At 43.1% G+C, this 18395-nt stretch overlaps 1 protein-coding gene across 1 annotated transcript; it reads right to left on the bottom strand.

Annotated features, from left to right (window-relative positions):
• Window positions 1-394: 394 nt before the first annotated feature.
• Window positions 395-16763, bottom strand: LOC311248444 (uncharacterized protein; the record flags this gene model as incomplete). Its single annotated transcript, XM_084339321.1, has 2 exons — window positions 395-2837; window positions 15120-16763. The coding sequence occupies 2 exons, from the start codon at window positions 16761-16763 to the stop codon at window positions 1152-1154; spliced, it is 3330 nt and encodes a 1109-aa protein (XP_084195447.1). The 3' UTR covers window positions 395-1151.
• Window positions 16764-18395: the final 1632 nt, after the last annotated feature.

Below are 18395 nucleotides of genomic sequence, written 5' to 3'. Positions count from 1 at the left end.
ATATATTGTACCGGGAGTAGACATAAGATAGAGTTAACTATATTTGTACCATGAATAGACTTAGCATAGTTATTTGTATATTTATAACAGGGTGGGCTGTACATACACACATATTTGTATAATTGATACTGTAGATTATACTTATGTTTCTATGAACTCTAACTCGTTTAATTTGAACACTATTGAATTTCAATGGTAATGGTAGATTGACTGAATTTCTCATGTAGCACATGGAAATAGTGAGTTCAAGTCAATTCCTTTGCGTTGTTTTCAAAGTTCTATATTGAGGTTCAGTCTGTGAAACGGCAAGTTTCAAGCAAATATCCACACGGGTCCTTCTGGGTTTAAATGTCCACGTTTATTTATATAAAAGAACAAAAGACAAAATGCACAATATTCAATGAATGGTCATTCTTCCTAAACCAGCTCCTATCTAGGTCTGTTTCCCTCAAAGTCGGCCACCAGAAGAACAACTCTCTCTCTCTCCTTGAGCTCTTTTGATAACGCAGATGGGTCTGTTCTGTTCTAAAACTAAATAGTTGCATTTACGACTGACCCATGCCCCACACATCCTGGCTATGGGTTCAACCGAAGGCCTTGAAGATAGAAGAGTGTCCTGTATGAAGTGTCCCGGCTGCCCAGAGATAAGAGGTGAGGGAGAAGGTTATAGGCTGAATCAACCTCCCCATGGAGGTCCGGCCCCCACATTGTTACCAACCCCCCCTGGAACAGAGAGAGAAGAGACAGACCCAAATGCCACAGAAATTCAAAATGACCAAAGGTGACAAAATACAAATAAAATGGTTGCATATTGTTATCCAACCTACCCTGAGTATGAAAATAAAGATTTGTCCCCACATGCAAAGGAACAGAGGTATTGAAGATAGGAATCAAATATGTGAATATGCAAAGATCTAATAAAACAAACTTTACCCCGGTAGGCTAGAAACTAGAAACAAAGATAAACATAGTGTGTGTGTATGTGTGTGTGTGTGTGTGTGTGTGTGTGTGTGTGTGTGAGTCCCTCAGAACAATGATAGAGTGACTGAGTGAATGTGAGTCCTAATTACCTCATCTTTCACAACTCAGCATCTTCAATATCAATTTAAATCCCAAACCCTGGGTAGAGGAGCTGTGAATGTCACTGATCTCTACTTCAGCTCACAGACTTCAGCCTCCCCAGGGTATGAATGAAGCCAAAGTCCAGGATAGAGGGGCTGAGTGAATGTGGTGTTGACTCTGTGCAGGAGGGTCATGGTGTCAGAGACGCTGTAGAAGGACAGAGTACCTGCCCTGTGATCCAGGTACACTCCTATTCTGGAGGACCAGGGGCATGGTACTGTTATGCTCTTGTTATTGTGTCTGAAGAGGTAATTACTTTGTCTGCAGTTGCACTCTAACGCCCAGGATTTAGAATTGAATCCAAATCCACAGTTCCCCTGAGTGCCTGTTCTACTAATGTCTTTGTAGGAGGCTGCTACATAAACCACTCCACTCCACTCCACCTCCCAGTAACAGCGTCCAGTCAGACCTTCTCTACCCAGAACCTGACACAATTTAATAAATCTTTCTGGGTGATCAGGATATGACTGCTTGTGCTGCATCCATGTTGCTTTTCTGTTCCCCTCAGACAAAGACAGACGTGTGTTTGTTGTGTTTGGGTCCAGTGTGATCTGAGAGGAATATTGTAAGAAGTCAGCTCTGGTCTTGGGCTCTGGTGGCAGTAAAAGATGAACAGTATTCACTGTTGTTGAGATTATGGGCCACTGCTCTTTCAGAACGTCCTCTAGTTTGTCTCTCAGCTCAGACACGACCTCAGTCACATCTGAAAAGTACAGGAGAGGAAGGACACTGATGCTGGGTACGTCTGTAGACTCACTGGGACTGGAGAGGGAGGGGTGACTCTGTAGAAAGTGGATGTGGTCCTCTGTGTGTGAGAGCTGCTCCAGCTCAGTGTCTCTCCTCCTCAGGTCCGCTATCTCCTGCTCCAGTATCTTCTGCAGTTCTTCAGCCTGAGTCACTGTGGTCCTCTGTTGGGCTCTGATGACCTTCTTCAGCTCAGAGCGCCTCGTCTCCAAGGAGCGTATCAGCTCAGTAAAGACTCTCTCACCGTCCTCCACTGCTTTATCAGCAGAGCGATTGAGAGAATCAACAGCCTGTTGGGCCTCTTTGAGTTGCTTCTCTATCCCCTGGACTCTCTGGTGGATTTTCTGCTGACTCATGCCAAGCTCTTTCTGTCTCTCTGTCCTTTCTGCTGCAGCTGAGACTATATCATGGCCTTTATGTTCATCCATGGAACACAAATAACAGATGCACTGCTGATCAGTACGACAGAACATCTTCATAGCTTCATCATGACGAGAGCAGATGTTCTCCTGAAGCCGTGTGGAGGCTTTGACCAGCTTGTGTTTCTTAAAGGTATCAGATTGATAGTGAGGCTGGAGGTGAGTTTCACAGAAAGAAGACAGACATACCAGGCAGGACTTGAGGGCCTTCTGCTTTCTCCCAGTGCAGACATCACAGGCCACATCTGCAGGTCCAGCATAACAACAGTGATCAGGAGGAGCAGAAGACAAGAGTCCTGTCTTCATTAGTTGTTCCATCATTTCAGCCATTATATTGTTTTTCTTCAGAATTGGCCTCGGAGTAAAAGTCTCCCTGCACTGGGGACATGTGTAGATCCCCTTCTGATCGCCGTGATCCCAGCAGTCTGTAATACAGCCCATACAGTAGCTGTGTCCACAGGGAATAGTTACCGGATCCTTCAGTAGATCCAGACAGATAGAACAGCAGAACTGGTCCCGGTCCAGATCAACTCCTTGCTGCGCCATTTTATTCTACAAAGACAACGACACTCCTAAGTTTTGTTTTCTCAGGAAGAGTGATCTCGTGTGGGTGGGAGGTGCTTCCTGGTTATAGAGTAAACTAAACTCTGATCGTGTGGGTGGGAGCATGGCTCTGGGTGGGAGGTGCTTCCTGGTTCAGCTGTCCAGGGGAGGAGTCGCTTTAAAGAGACAGTGTCTATTTTACTGTGATTCATAGATAGAAGATGTTTTTATTTTTTTTACTTAGTTCAGGACTTTCTATCGTCATCAACTACCTCTAATTAGTTTACTTTGTCAAGGAAACCTCACTAAAACTCATAAGCATAAAGAGAGACAGGCAAAATGGTAAACATACTCAATAAAACACTCTCTCTCTCTCACTCTCTCATTTCCTCTCTCTCTCTCTCTCTCTCTCTCTCTCTCTCTCTCTCTCTCTCTCTCTCTCTCTCTCTCTCTCTCTCTCTCTCTCTCTCTCTCTCTCTCTCTCTCGTTATTTCACTGATTTGATTTACTGATTTGTTTGAAGGCTGGTTTCTTACCAGTTTCCTTTATGTCTCAGAAAGACCCTGACTTCATTGCTGGGCATTGGTGTCAAAGTAAATCTGCAGTAATTATCATTTCATGAGCAAAGTTATATGAAATGATAATGCAATGAAAACCTATAAAACCCATGATTACAGTTGTTAATATGAAAACTGAATAACTTGATGCTACCAAATATGCATTATAATAGGTACAGTAACAAAGAAAGTAGAGAACCCAGGGGAGGAAAGAAAGTACTTGTACTACTGTATTTAAATACTTTACTAAAGAGGCAGTGTCTATAGTTTACTGTGATTCATAGATAGAAGATGTTTTACACAGTTCAGGACTTTCTCTCGTCACCTAATCAGGAGATCGCATATTTTCGTCAAGAAAGCAGATTAAGGCTAACCCTCTGCCTCTTGGGACATTTCAAGGTGCTCTGGTCTTTGGCTTCTGTGCGGATGCTTATGTATGTGTAGTTGTATGGCTATATTTTGCCCTAGAGGAATGTATTCACCTAACGAAGCACTTGTTTTGTCTTGTTCGGTTGTTCCTTTATTCACTGTGATTTTGTTTTCTACTGCTCCCATGTTCGGTTTGCAGTATCTGCTTTACTCAGAGCTTTCAGAAGCTCTGTCATGTTTCAATCTGTGTTTCTCGAGATATCTTTTTTTCCTTTTCCTTGATTATGTTTCTCATGATCAAAATAAAATGTTTAAAATCTGCAATGTCCAACACGTTATTTTGTCTGATGCAATTTCTTGTTTTGCTTAACAGGGACAGGTGTCAATACTTTCACGAGTACAGTATAAATACTTAACTTTATCTTTATCTTTATTACGGATCCCCATTAGTCATCACCGCAGCAACAACTAGTCTTCCTGGGGTCCACACACAACAAAAACAGTACATACATAACATTATAGTAGCATACATTAAAAAATATATTCCAATATTCCTACATATAAAAATAATTCCAAATAGCATTACAGTACACAAACAGAGTATCAGTTCAAAGAAAATACAATAAAAGGGATTCTCAGACAGTCATATCTTTACAGTGTAAACTACAGTATCTGTGTTTTTCTTTAATGTAAACAAAATTTGTTTTCTCTCAATGCTCTTTTCAAATTATTTTTAAAACTTATCTTACTGGTTATCTGAGTAAGATGTACTGGCAGTTTATTCCAATATGACATGGCTCTATAACACAGTTTTCTTTGCTGCATTGGTTTTTGGTAGTAGCAGTGAACGTTTCCCTACAGGCATGCCTAGTATTATACTTATGTCGATCATGTGTACATGTTAGCTGTGAATACAAACAGATAGGTTCTCTTGAGATATATATATATATATTCCTCATGAACAAGATCAGGCTGCAATCCACCTTCAACCACGACAGCTTGGTATGCATCCCCTCACACTGTTTCTCATTGAGCAGTTCAGGGCCAGACGGGCCGCTCTGTTCTGTAACTCATGATACTGAATACTAATATGAGCACTTGACAATGACATTTATCATTTCAGCAAACTTAGTCTATTGAAAACTGAGGAGGGGAATTTGTCTTATACGGTCACGCACATTTGAATGACTTTGTACATATTAAAGGGGAAAAAACAACTGAAACGATGCTGATTTATTTTGCACATAATCTCACGCACATCCCAAAAACTCGAAACAGTTTAGCACACATTAATTTAGTTTGATAGTTATTGAGAGTAAATGAGTTTGAATATGGCCATCAGTGATGTCATCGAGGACATTGGATCTGTGTGTTAATTACAGCACCATGATGTAGATGAAATAGCAATATCTTGTTTTATAGGGACTGCTACCTTATAATTTAATTGAGCTGTGATTAACACAACACAAGGATTCAGTGTCCCCGATGACATTACTGGTTGCCATATTAAAACTCATTACTCTCAATAACTGTCAAACTAAATTAATATTTGCAAAACTGTTTAGAGTTTTTGGATGTGTGTGAGATTATTTGTAAAATAAATTGCCGCTGTTGTTTTGGTGAAATGCCCCTTTAACCTAATCTGATGGCAGCATTCCAGCAAATTTTTCAATGTAAAATATCTGCAGCATGTCATTGTATCTTTACCAGCACAGCACCAGGTGTACTGGGACAACATTGGAAAGGTGCAAATGAAGGCAAGCTAGAGTCTAATGATTGTATGGTGAATAGCGCCATCTTGTGTCCATTATAATCTGCCACCAGTTTATACTGTAAATCAGTGAGAGTTGCCAAGTTGGCCCGTCCAAAGATCTCTTGTCATTGTATTGACTATAGGGCATAAACCACTACACCTTGTATTCAAGATCCTTATATTTAATGGTGATCGTGTGCCAATACAACGATAACACACCAGGCCAATATACAGATTAGAGAACATTAAAAACAAAGAATCTCTAGAAATTCTATCCAAACCAATGAGCTTATAGATAGACAGTAGAAAGGATATGCAGCCAGGATGAGCTACTTGATAGACAGTAGAAAGGATATGCAGCCAGTATGAGCTTGTTGCATAATATACTCATGTTAAACAGTTGGCATTGGTACAGAATTTGACTAGAACTGTCTCATAGGGACGAATGCTGGAATGGCATTTTGAATGGCGGGCCATAGTTAGACATAAGAAATCTCTCATCGACTCAGATAGATTGCTAGTCATACATAATGGCATTGAAAGACTGTCAAAATTACCTGAGTTCTGACAATGGTTTACCCCATTATGCATCTGTCTTCTTTCCATTGACTCCATAGGCATAGGTAATTCTACCCTTGCTCAGCAGACACACGACAGAGTAGAGCAGTCGTCTGGTGATCCAGAGCTTTGTAAATTGTAAAGAGCTTTGGATAAAAGTGCTAGTATATAAATGCAGCCATTTACCATTTACACGCATCTCTATGCTGGGATCGCGAGGTTGAAGAGGTGGGTTGAATGTTAACCCTGGTGACGGCCTTTCCAAATCTGCAGTGAACCATAATGTAACATGTTTCTGTAAATGTTACTACAGGGAGTGATTAAGCAATAGAACAACATAAATAACATCAGATCTAAAGTATTTCCATCATCTCAGCCGCGACTCTATTTACTAGATTTATTACAACGCACGGCCTTGAGTGTTCTGTTGCTTTTATGCAATATCTGATTTCACATTGTGAATAAAACACTATAACATTTTGACGAAGAGTTAATTCAGCGCAGTATACAATATATACTAAACTACTCCTAGCAGTGTTTCTATAGCAAATAACATAGTGACATGTTATATAATTTCAATTTCAGAGTGCTATAATCAGCCTTTGTGTCTGTTTGAAAATGTGTTCTATAGATAATATACAAAATAACTAACAGTCCTATTTATTATGGATTATTTATTTCATATGTGGAACAAGATATGGTCCAAGAACAAAGCTTGAAGATCTTGCACAACCTTTGACCTTTACAACATGTTGTTATTTTATAAGGAAAGATATGATATCTTCAGTGAACTGAAATAGAGTGCAGGTGTGTTGCATAACTTGTCTCTCATCATTACTGTACAAATGTTTATGTCAAGTCCTGTTGGATACTTAAATCAATATATCTTTTGAATGAACTATGAACTTGTGAAAGTGTTGTTATTTTTATATATGTATACACACACTATACATTGCCCTTTATATTTCATGGGTAACTCATTTTATTACTTTATACTTATAAAATGTTTATATGAAAATATGTACAGTCACCTTATACAGTTATTCTTTCCCTAATTTAACACGACTCTTGGAACTATTTAATTATGCATCATATTGAAACAGAAAGGTTATCTGACGTATTCCACCAAAGGGAAAGGTGATTGTTACGAAGGATCAGATTAAACCGAGTATATATATTTATTTGTTGATATATATTGAATAGTATTTGTATATCGTTTGATATCCCTTGTATATTCCTTGTACATATACACGGAATATCCCTTTAGCCTACTATAGCCCATAATAGTTCATTCTCCTATTGGACAAAGGACCAGGCGCCAGGGGACCAGCCCCCGGAGTCAAGTTCAAAGTTACCGACAAGACATGTCAGTACTAGCCCCGGCCCTGCCCAGGGATACGGCGACAGAAATGAGAGTGGCACTATTTGTTCACCGTGCATATAAATATGGCGTAAGTGAATACAGAAAACTTAGTCAGAAACTTAGTAACCAACGTGAAGCCTCACCCACGATACGACGTGCGGTGAAGTATGGCCTGTTTGGCCCCAGAATAGCATTGAGACCGCGTGCGAATTAATAACTGAATTGTCAGAGTTTGGCACTGTACCGTCGAGTGCGACGTATTTCTATTAAGTTAATAATAGTCTATTGTGTATGGTGCATCGTGCGGTTAGAGTTCTAAAGTGACCAGCATCTCCAACGCTTCCTCGTGTTAGCTAGATTCTTATCCAGGCTGGGCCGACCACATGGCGCTTTCAGCCGAGGAGATCTAGGCGAGGACCGAATGGACATGTACACTGGATTACCTACCCGACGTCTGCATAGCCCTGTGCGGCTGGAATATATATTTGCTTTGGTACTGTGATTTGTGGAGCGGATAATCGCCGACGCCTGTGAGTGTTGGATTTACCCCCGAGAGGAGTCAAGGTCGAGTCGGCGCTCAGAGAGCCTGAGGCCGCCTAGCTTTCTTCACTGTGGAGCTACAGCCTACAAGAGAACCAAGCTGTATTCGTCTGCGGATCAAGAGTCTATCGCACTGTCTTCTGTACTCGAAGTCTCCCTAGATATCGTTGACCAGACGTTCTACTACCGACAGCTCTCCTACCCCCCCTGCCGGCTTACAACCGGGAGGACCCCTTCCAGTATATCCCGCTATATCATTAAGTGTACCATAGATATAATTCCCTAAGAGCCAGGTTGTATACTTGCCTCCTGCGTAACCAGAGAATGGACATTCAGTGTTGATTTGCCTACGAATACTCATTTGCCTTACAAGTGCAATCAAATGTAATATAAGTATCATATGTACCTTTTGCTCCATTAAATACTTGATTAATACCTTTGACTGGAACCGATTTCATTGTGGGAAGTGTTCATCATATTCATATATTGTGTACTGTATGGCCAGTAGTTAAAGTACATAAAGCGGTAGTGGTTTAATGATACCATACTTATCAATACAGTCAGGGAATTGTACCCCTCAGTTACAGTGATCATATCCAAATGTGTGAATTTTTTATTGGCTAGATTGAATATGTTAAAGGCCAACCTTCACGTTGTATTTTTGTTCAATAAACAATGTGGACTAGGCCAACAGTGACTTTCATGAAGAAAGAAAAAAAAAGTATTGAAATTGACCCAGTTTTAGCGTTTTTATCAAACATTTTGTCTGCCCAACACAATCACCACGCACGTGGATATTTTAATCAATGGTTCATAACGTGCGTGTGTAATCGAAATGATCTCGTCACCAGGGGGCTCACCAGGGGGCGCTGAGTCACACACAGCTAGTGGCAGGCACTGCAGGCAGAGAGCCTTGCTACCATAGATATATGCTTGCTACTACTAGCCGAATGAAAATGTATCTGTTTCACCTAACACTATTGCTCCGTGATTATAGCCATCCATCTATTTGTAAAAGCCACAACCATGTTACCATATTTGTAATAATGTAAATCATTGTGTCGTTGTACATATTGTGTTTATAACGTTAGTAGCTAACATAGCTTAGCTTGGTAGCTATTGTGCTAACAACATATCCCGACATCCGGCTCGCTGGCCGGCATGAACGGCCGACCCAAAATTGTTCTCTCCTCTCTGTACACCCCCGTCCCCACGGCTACCCCGCCGGGGAGCCCACGGACGCGACAACGGCGGCAGCCGCAGGGTGCTCGAGCCCGCAAAGGCTAGTGGTACACGATAGCTATGAGCTAACTACCGCTACAGGCTCAAACACCCTACGGCCGCCGTCGCGTCCACAAGCTCCCCGGCAGGACACCCGCGAGGACGGGGGCACACAAAGAGGAGAGAACCACCACACAGGTCTGAGAAGAGGACTCAAACTCCTCTACATGCCCCGATCTCAAATGGTTCACGACAGTAGACATAATGCTAACGTTAGCCAGCACCATATATCGAGTAGTACTATGACCCGGACGGGCAAGGCATTTCCTGAAGTGACGTCACGGCCGTGCTAGCGTCTGATAAGCTTTTAGATTCGGCTCATTAATATGCACCTGTAGTGACGTCGGCGTTTGATAAGCTTTTTTGATTCGCGCGTGCATGTTATTCGTGCGTGGACCTTTTTAACTCTTTCAGAGTGGCATTTCCGGTGTCAAATGGAAAAAAATAAATAATGAAATTATATACCAATGATGTAAACTACCCATAATTGATCAGTAGGGTTTAACCTGGAGGTTGGGCTTTAAAGGTAATTGATCCAAACATACATGAATGTGTAGCTCCACCACCGGACATAGAATGGAGCCCTGTGTTCATATCCTGCTGACTGACCAACACTAGACAACAGTAAGCTGCTTGTATTTGTTCTGTGGCTGAAACACTTTGGGTATGTTGGCAATGTTTGCAAACATAGTAAAACTGATCTATATTACGATTTACAATAGGTTCAGAAAGATCCAAATATATTATGTTCCATGTACAGATCAAGGTAGACTTAGTATAGAGTACTGTATTGCACAGGATAAACTTATATTTATAATTATAGCTACAATATATATATTGTACCGGGAGTAGACATAAGATAGAGTTAGCTATATTTGTACCATGAATAGACTTAGCATAGTTATTTGCATATTTATAACAGGGTGGGCTGTACATACACACATATTTGTATAATTGATACTGTAGATTATACTTATGTTTCTATGAACTCTAACTCGTTTAATTTGAACACTATTGAATTTCAATGGTAATGTTAGATTTCGACTGAATTTCTCGTGTAGCACATGGAAATAGTGAGTTCACGTAAATTCCTTTGCATTGTTTTCAAAGTTCTATATTGAGGTTCAGTCGGTGAAACGGCAAGTTTCAAGCAAATATCCACACGGGTCCTTCTGGGTTTAGATGTCCACATTTATTTATATAAAAGAACAAAAGACAAAATGCACAATATTCAATGAATGGTCATTCTTCCTAAACCAGCTCCTATCTAGGTCTGTCTCCCTCAAAGTCTGCCACCAGAAGAACAACTCTCTCTCTCCTTGAGCTCTTTTGATAACGCAGATGGGTCTGTTCTGTTCTAAAACTAAATAGTTGCATTTACGACTGACCCATGATCCACACATCCTGGCTGTGGGTTCAACCGAAGGCCTTGGAGATAGAAGAGTGTCCCGTATGAAGTGTCCCAGCTGCCCAGAGATAAGAGGTGAGAGAGAAGGTTATAGGCTGAATCAACCTCCCCATGGAGGTCCGGCCCCCACATTGTTACCAACCCCCCCTGGAACAGAGAGAGGAGAGACAGACCCAAATCCCACAGTAATTCAAAATGACCAAAGGTGACAAAATACAAATACAATGGTTGCATATTGTGGTCCAGCCTACCCGGAGTATGAAAATAAAGATTTTTACTTCCCCACATGCAAAGGAACAGAGGTATTGACATACTACAAAGGCGCCACCCTCAAACTGAACAGTGACATCTCCTTAGCAAATGACCTCAATACCTTCTATGCGAGTGTAGCAGGGTGGATTATCCCTGCTTCGTGGGAACTGTGGGGTGCGGTCAATAGGTAGCGAGACACAGTAGCACCCTGGCCAGCTGCACCTCCGTCTTTGGGGTCCGGAGCGTCAACTGGAGGCTGGTAGTGGGGGTGAATGAGGCCCAGGGTTTACAAACCTGGTCCGGTACTCTGGTCTTCCTCCCTCTCTCTGGAGTAGTCCGCAGTACTCCCCAACACACCCTCACCCTCCACAGTTGCCCCTTTTTCCCTCCCACACCTACTGACCGGATGGTAGAGAAATAACTGGGTTCCCCCCGCAAGCAGTACCCTCCCTTAGTGAGACGACCAGAACCCTTACAATGGAAAAGGTAGAATAGCAAGGGGTTACGATTACATATATTACCCGTAGCAAAGGGTTAGGGTTAGGGTTAGAAATAATGAAAGACACACACAGTGCTCCCGCTCTGGATGACTGTATTGTAACTCAGCCTGGTTACAACAAAGCTACGGCTGGTGATTACTGCACCATGGGTATCCATACAATAATTACTGGCGTGAATTATTAGCATAAGTCAATTACAGTATCACACACAGGCACCAAGTGCTCTCAGGTACCCAGACTAAACGCTGCCCACGTCTGGGCGGACCACAGTATTCACCTTCTTTAAGGAATTACACTCTTACTGTCCCCGGTTGAGAATATGGGGAAGGAAGGGGGAAGCATAGGGAAGAGAATAAAGGGATTCACAGAACGGGAATTATTTAGGAAATACACGCCTTATCACGCTCAAAGAAAAGGAATAAAATAAAAGAGTGAGCCCACAAAATACCTTGCAAAAGTCCTATGCTAATACCGGTATATATTGTCTGGGGTACCCCTATTGAACTGTGGTTAACAACGTTAACTTCGCCCGCGGGCAGCACCACACTGTATACTGTATATGGAGTCGGGAGCATCAATGCTCGTTTGTACTCATCCGAAATGGCCGCCTCGTCACTCCACTGTTGTCCGGGAGGCAAGATGGCGTCGAACACTCGCGCCGCAGGGGCTAGCAGGCGGAGCTATAGCAGAGAGGCAGTGCTGGCTGAGCTGGTGCTGGGCGAACTCTGCTGGTGGTAAAGAACTCCCCGTGTTCTGCAGGCAGCCTGGAGCAGGTGTGCTGCTGCTCTCCGGTGCAGACAGCTGTTGACGCCCGGGCAGACTGCTTGGATGTCCCGTACGTCTCTGGCACGCAGACTATACCGTCACTGTAACTAGGTATAACACGAGCAATGCTACTGTGATCCTTAGCCGCACGCTACTTATACCGCTCACTGTAACTAGGTATAACTCGACTCTTAGTGCCCGACTCTGCACTTAATGTTCATAATATCATAACACTGGTACTGCTAGGATATCGTCTCCACTAGCCAGTACTTCCTATCACCCGTCTCTGTTCCACGGGGCACTCCGGCATAAACGTCAGCAACGGGGCTGTCTAGAGCTCCCCCGTTAGACGTGACTTCTCGTGGTCAAGTTCACTGCCGAGAAGAGAACGACTTCCGCTGCACTCGTCCCTTTATCATCTCTCAGCTCTCTCCGCCACTCTCTGCCTGCTACTGCCCCCTGCTGGTCCCGCCTGCCAGTCACACGGGGAGACGCACTGTAAAATATGAATCAATACTGTCATTTATGATCCGTATTCACATGCTCTTGGGACGGGGACGTTTGTGTCATTGTTCGTGTGAATCAATGACACTAGTTAGAATGTCTTTGTGTACAAAAAGGGATATAAACACAGTCAGCAGTTCTGAATAATATACCATATTTTCCAGACTGCTACACGAGGTTTGATGCTGGTAATAACAACACCAGCCCACAAGCCACGGCAATGGGGGGGGGGGGGTCTGCTGCTGATGGAGACTCAGTGTTCAGGGTAACAGAGCATGAGGTGAGGCGGACCTTTAAAAAAGTGAATATCAGGAAGGCAGCAGGTCCGGACGGCATCCCCGGCCGCGTCCTAAAAGTCTGTGCTGACCAACTAGCCCCGGTATTCACTGACATATTTAACCTGTCCTTAGAACAGGCTGTCATCCCCACCTGCCTGAAGAAGTCCACTATTATCCCTGTACCCAAAAAATCCAAGCCTGCTTGCCTCAACGACTACCGCCCTGTAGCTCTCACCTCCATAGCCATGAAGTGCTTTGAGAAGCTAGTAAAGGGCTACATCTGCTCCTCCCTCCCCATCAACATGGACCCCCTGCAATTTGCATACCGCCCCAACAGGTCCACGGAGGACGCCATAGCCCATGTGCTGCACACAGCAGCATCACACCTGGACAAGAGGCAGGGGAACTATGTGAGAATGCTATTCATTGACTACAGCTCGGCATTCAATACCATAGTCCCCTCCATACTCATAGCCAAGCTCAGGGACCTGGGCTTGAACTATGACCTCTGCCAGTGGGTCCTGGACTTCCTGACGGGCAGACCCCAGGTGGTGAGAGCAGGCAACTGCACCTCCTCATCCATCACCCTCAACATAGGGGCCCCCCAGGGCTGTGTTCTGAGTCCCCTCCTCTACTCCCTGTACACACGACTGTGTGGCTCAGCGGAGTAGCAATACAATCATCAAATTTGCTGACGACACAGTGGTGGTGGGCCTGATCTCTGCCAACGACGAGAGGGCCTACCTGGAAGAGGTCAAGGTCCTGGCGGGATGGTGCCAGGAAAACAGCCTCTCCCTGAACGTCAGCAAAACAAAGGAGATGATTGTGGACTTCAGGAGGTCGGGGGTCAAGGACTACAGCCCCCTCAGCATCGACGGGGCACCGGTTGAGAGAGTCAACAGCTTTAAGTACCTCGGAGCCTACATATCCGAGGACTTGACATGGACCACACACATTGACAGTGTTGTGAAGAAGGCACGACAACGCCTCTACTTCCTCAGGCGCCTAAGGAAGTTCCAAGTCAGTCAGAAGATCCTTAAGAACTTCTACTCATGTACAATAGAGAGCATCCTGACTGGCAACATCACCTCCTGGTTTGGGAATAGCACTGCACAAGACCGAAGCAGACTACAAAGAGTGACACGTTCAGCCGAACGCACAATTGGAGGGGGGCTCCCCACCCTCCATAACATTTACAACAAGCGTTGCAGGGGCAAGGCTAAGAGAATCATTAAAGACTCCAGTCACCCGAACAACTGCCTCTTTGAACTGCTGCGGTCAGGCAAGCGATACCGGAGTCTCAAGGCGAGCACAGAAAGACTCAGAAGAAGCTTCTATCCCCAGGCCATCAGGCTGCTAAACGAACAATGAACACTACACAACAACAACCATCAAACGCACATAGCACACACATCCACACGCACACACTCACTTTAAACAAACACACTGTAGCACCCACCTCACACACTTTATAGCACACACTCACTTTAAACAAACACACTGTAGCACCCACTCCCCACACTTTATATTTATTGATGAAGGATTGCACTACAACTCGTACACCTTACTGTAAATTGTACCTAAATTGTACCTCATCCCATTTCTGCTTTGCACTATATAGTACTGTACATTAGTACACTGCATAGTATTGTATATTATATGGTAACTCAGTTACGTCTATTCTGCATCGAACATTGTACATATGTCTATACTGAACACTGTGACCTCATTTTCTACTTTTCTACTTCTAAATTACATGCTATACTATGTTATTTGATACATCTTGTCTAGCACAGTCTCTGGAGCGTAACAGTAAGAAGCATTTTGTATGAAAGTATTCTGTACTTCTGTATGACAACTATTAAAGAAACTTGAAACTTGTATTGAAGATAGGAATTAAATATGTGAATATGCAAATATCCAACCAAACAAACTTTACCCCGGTAGGCTAGAAACTAGAAACAAAACTAAACATAGTGTACAGTATGTGTGTGTCTGTGTGTGTGTGTGTGTGTCGCTCAGAACAATGATAGAGTGACTGAGTGAATGTAACTCCTAATTACCTCATCTTTCACAACTCAGCATCTTCAAGATTAAACCCCAAACCCTGGGTAGAGGAGCTGTGAATGTCACTGATCTCTACTTCAGCTCACAAAACTCAGCCTTCCCATAGTATGAATAAAACCTAAGTCCAGGATAGAGAGGCTGAGTGAATGTGGTGTTGACTCTGTGCAGGAGGGTCATTGTGTCAGAGACGCTGTAGAAGGACAGAGTACCTGCCCTGTGATCCAGGTACACTCCTATTCTGGAGGACCGGGGGCATGGTACTGTTATGCTCTTGTTATTGTGCCAGAAGAAGTAATTACTTTGTCTGCCCAATAAAGCCCAGGATTTAGAATTGAATCCAAATCCACAGTTCTCCTTAGTGCCTGTTCTACTAATGTCTTTGTAGGAGGCTGCTACATAAACCTCTCCACTCCACTCCACCTCCCAGTAACAGCGTCCAGTCAGACCTTCTCTACCCAGAACCTGACGCCATTCAATAAATCTTTCTGGGTGATTAGGATATGACTGCTCTTGCTTCATCATTGTTGCTTTTCTGTTCCCCTCAGACAAAGACAGATATCCGTTTGTTGTGTTTGGGTCCAGTGTGATCTGAGAGGAATATTGTAAGAAGTCAGCTCTGGTCTTGGGCTCTGGTGGCAGTAAAAGATGAACAGTATTCACTGTTGTTGAGATTCTGGGCCACTGCTCTTTCAGAACGTCCTCTAGTTTGTATCTCAGCTCAGACACAAACTCAGTCACATCTGCAAAGTACAGGAGAGGAAGGACACTGATGCTGGGTGAGTCTGTAGACTCACTGGGACTGGAGAGGGAGGGGTAACTCTGTAGAAAGTGGATGTGGTCCTCTGTGTGTGAGAGCTGCTCCAGCTCAGTGGTTCTCCTCCTCAGGTCCGCTATCTCCTGCTCCAGTCTCTTCTGCAGTTCTTCAGCCTGAGTCACTGTGGTCCTCTGTCTGGCTCTGATGACCTTCTTCAGCTCAGAGCGCCTCGTCTCCAAGGAGCGTATCAGCTCAGTAAAGATTCTCTCACTGTCCTCCACTGCTTTATCAGCAGAGCGATTGAGAGAATCAACAGCCTGTTGGGCCTCTTTGAGTCGCTTCTCTCTCTCCTGGACTCTCTGGTGGATTTTCTGCTGACTCATGCCAAGCTCTTTCTGTCTCTCCGTCCTTTCTGCTGCAGCTGAGACTGTATCATGGCCTTTATGTTCATCCATGGAACACAAATAACAGATGCACTGCTGATCAGTACGACAGAAAATCTTCATAGCTTCATCATGACGAGAGCAGGTGTTCTCCTGAAGCCGTGTGGAGGCTTTGACCAGCTTGTGTTTCTTAAAGGTATCAGATTGATAGTGAGGCTGGAGGTGAGTTTCACAGAAAGAAGCCAGACATACCAGGCAGGACTTGAGGGCTTTCTGCTTTCTCCCAGTGCAGACATCACAGGCCACATCTCCAGGTCCAGCATAACAGTGATCAGGAGGAGCAGCTTGGAGTCCTGTCTTCATTAGTTGTTCTATCACTTCAGCCAGCATGTTGTTTTTCTTCAGAACAGGCCTCGGAGTAAAGGTCTCCCTGCACTGGGGACATGTGTAGATCCCCTTCTGATCATCGTGATCCCAGCAGTCTGTAATACAGCCCATACAGTAGCTGTGTCCACAGGGAATAGCTACCGGATCCTTCAGTACATCCAGACAGAAAGAACAGCAGAACTGGTCCCGGTCCAGATCAACTCCTTGCTGCGCCATTTTATTCTACAAAGACAAAGACACTCTTAAGTTTTGTTTTCTCAGGAAGAGTGATCGTGTGGGTGGGAGGTGCTTCCTGATTATAGAGTGAACTCTGATCGTGTGTTTGGTGGGAGCATGGCTCTGGGTGGGAGGTGCTTCCTGGGTAAGTTTTGATAGTTAGTTTTTCGTTTTTGATGTGAAGAATGGAGAAGGGAACCACGTGACAAGTACATTTTTCAATGTAAAAGCCATGCACGATCTAACGTTAACGAATATGTATAACGTTATGAATAAATACATGCATACAGATCTATACCAGGGTAACGTTATGATACATACATTTTTTGTTTTGTGCATTTCATTTAGACATGATCTTTTATGTGAAGTAATAGCCTAATATGGTCTGTCCCAAATAGTGTTGTCTAAACGCACGTTACGCACGTTACCCAACAGATATCCTAGTTCAGTGGTCGGCAATAGGCGACTCGCAGGCTGAAATAGGTCCACCAGCAATAATATCTGCCCGTCAGATTATTTTGAGAATATGATTTTTGTGATGAAGATTTGCTTTATTGTATCGCAATCGGGAGACTTAAATATATTCACAGATTCGAATTTCCGAGGTCAATAATTCTTAAGCAAAATGTTTTTTAAACACAAAGGACACCTCTTTCCTATCGCAGTAAGGTAGACAATGAGCTACAACCTTATTTTCACCTAAACGAGCCGTCCTCGAAGCTGTACATTTAATAATATTGATCTCTATGTGCAGTCGGCTGTGAGGCAAGTGCGCAGCCAGGGACCGTCTAAAAAGTGCAAAACCGAAAAGAGACACTACAAAAAGATTCAATAACTTCACTGTCATACAATATGGTCTGATATTAACATTCAGTATTCAATATTGTCTGATTCAATATTAACATTCAGTATTCAAGTAGAACAGCTAGCTAGCCGTTGTGGACACTCACCTTTCCACAGCAAAATGGTAGGCAAGGCACCTTGGTTGAGAAATGCAGGTTTCAGTCTATATGTTGTAGGATAGACAGTCTATCTATCCTGTCTCAAGATGCACAATGAGATCTTCTTCTTCTTCTTAAGGCGAGACACTGCAGGTGAATAGTCAAATATATTTTTTTGTTGATTTTGAGATTTTGTTATATTTTGCTTCCTAAACATGTCTTCTATGAAACTAGTGACAATAAAACGTCAATAACACACATTTAGTTGTTTATTTTACATCATTTTGCCTTATTGCATCCATAAATGTGCACATATTTAATGGGGAAGTGCCTCATTTGCATATATAAACATAAATTTCAGAAAACTTGCAATATATTTTTTCTTAGTTTATATGTACATAACAAATTGGGAAAGTTTCATAGTGATATCTATTCAAATATTTTTTGCCTATTAGGGGGTACTACACTGTACTACACTGTTTGTAGCGTGTGTGTAGTTCTGTTCAGTTGAATAACATCATTATTATTATTATTCAGTTATCAGGCATGTGTTTAGGTTGTCTATTACTAATGGTTTGATTAGGTATTGTGTTTGTAAATATCTGTTTAAAAAAAAAGTATGGCATTTTACAATACAGAACTTTGAAGGCGTTTTCCCAAAAATGAGTTTTAAGAGTTTTTCCTCATACTC

The sequence above is a fragment of the Notolepis coatsorum genome (assembly GCF_963971535.1).
Source record: "Notolepis coatsorum genome assembly, contig: SCAFFOLD_948, whole genome shotgun sequence".
Taxonomy (NCBI): domain Eukaryota; kingdom Metazoa; phylum Chordata; class Actinopteri; order Aulopiformes; family Paralepididae; genus Notolepis; species Notolepis coatsorum.
The sequence above is the reverse complement of the archived record's forward strand: the minus strand, read 5'-3'. Positions and strand labels throughout refer to the sequence as shown.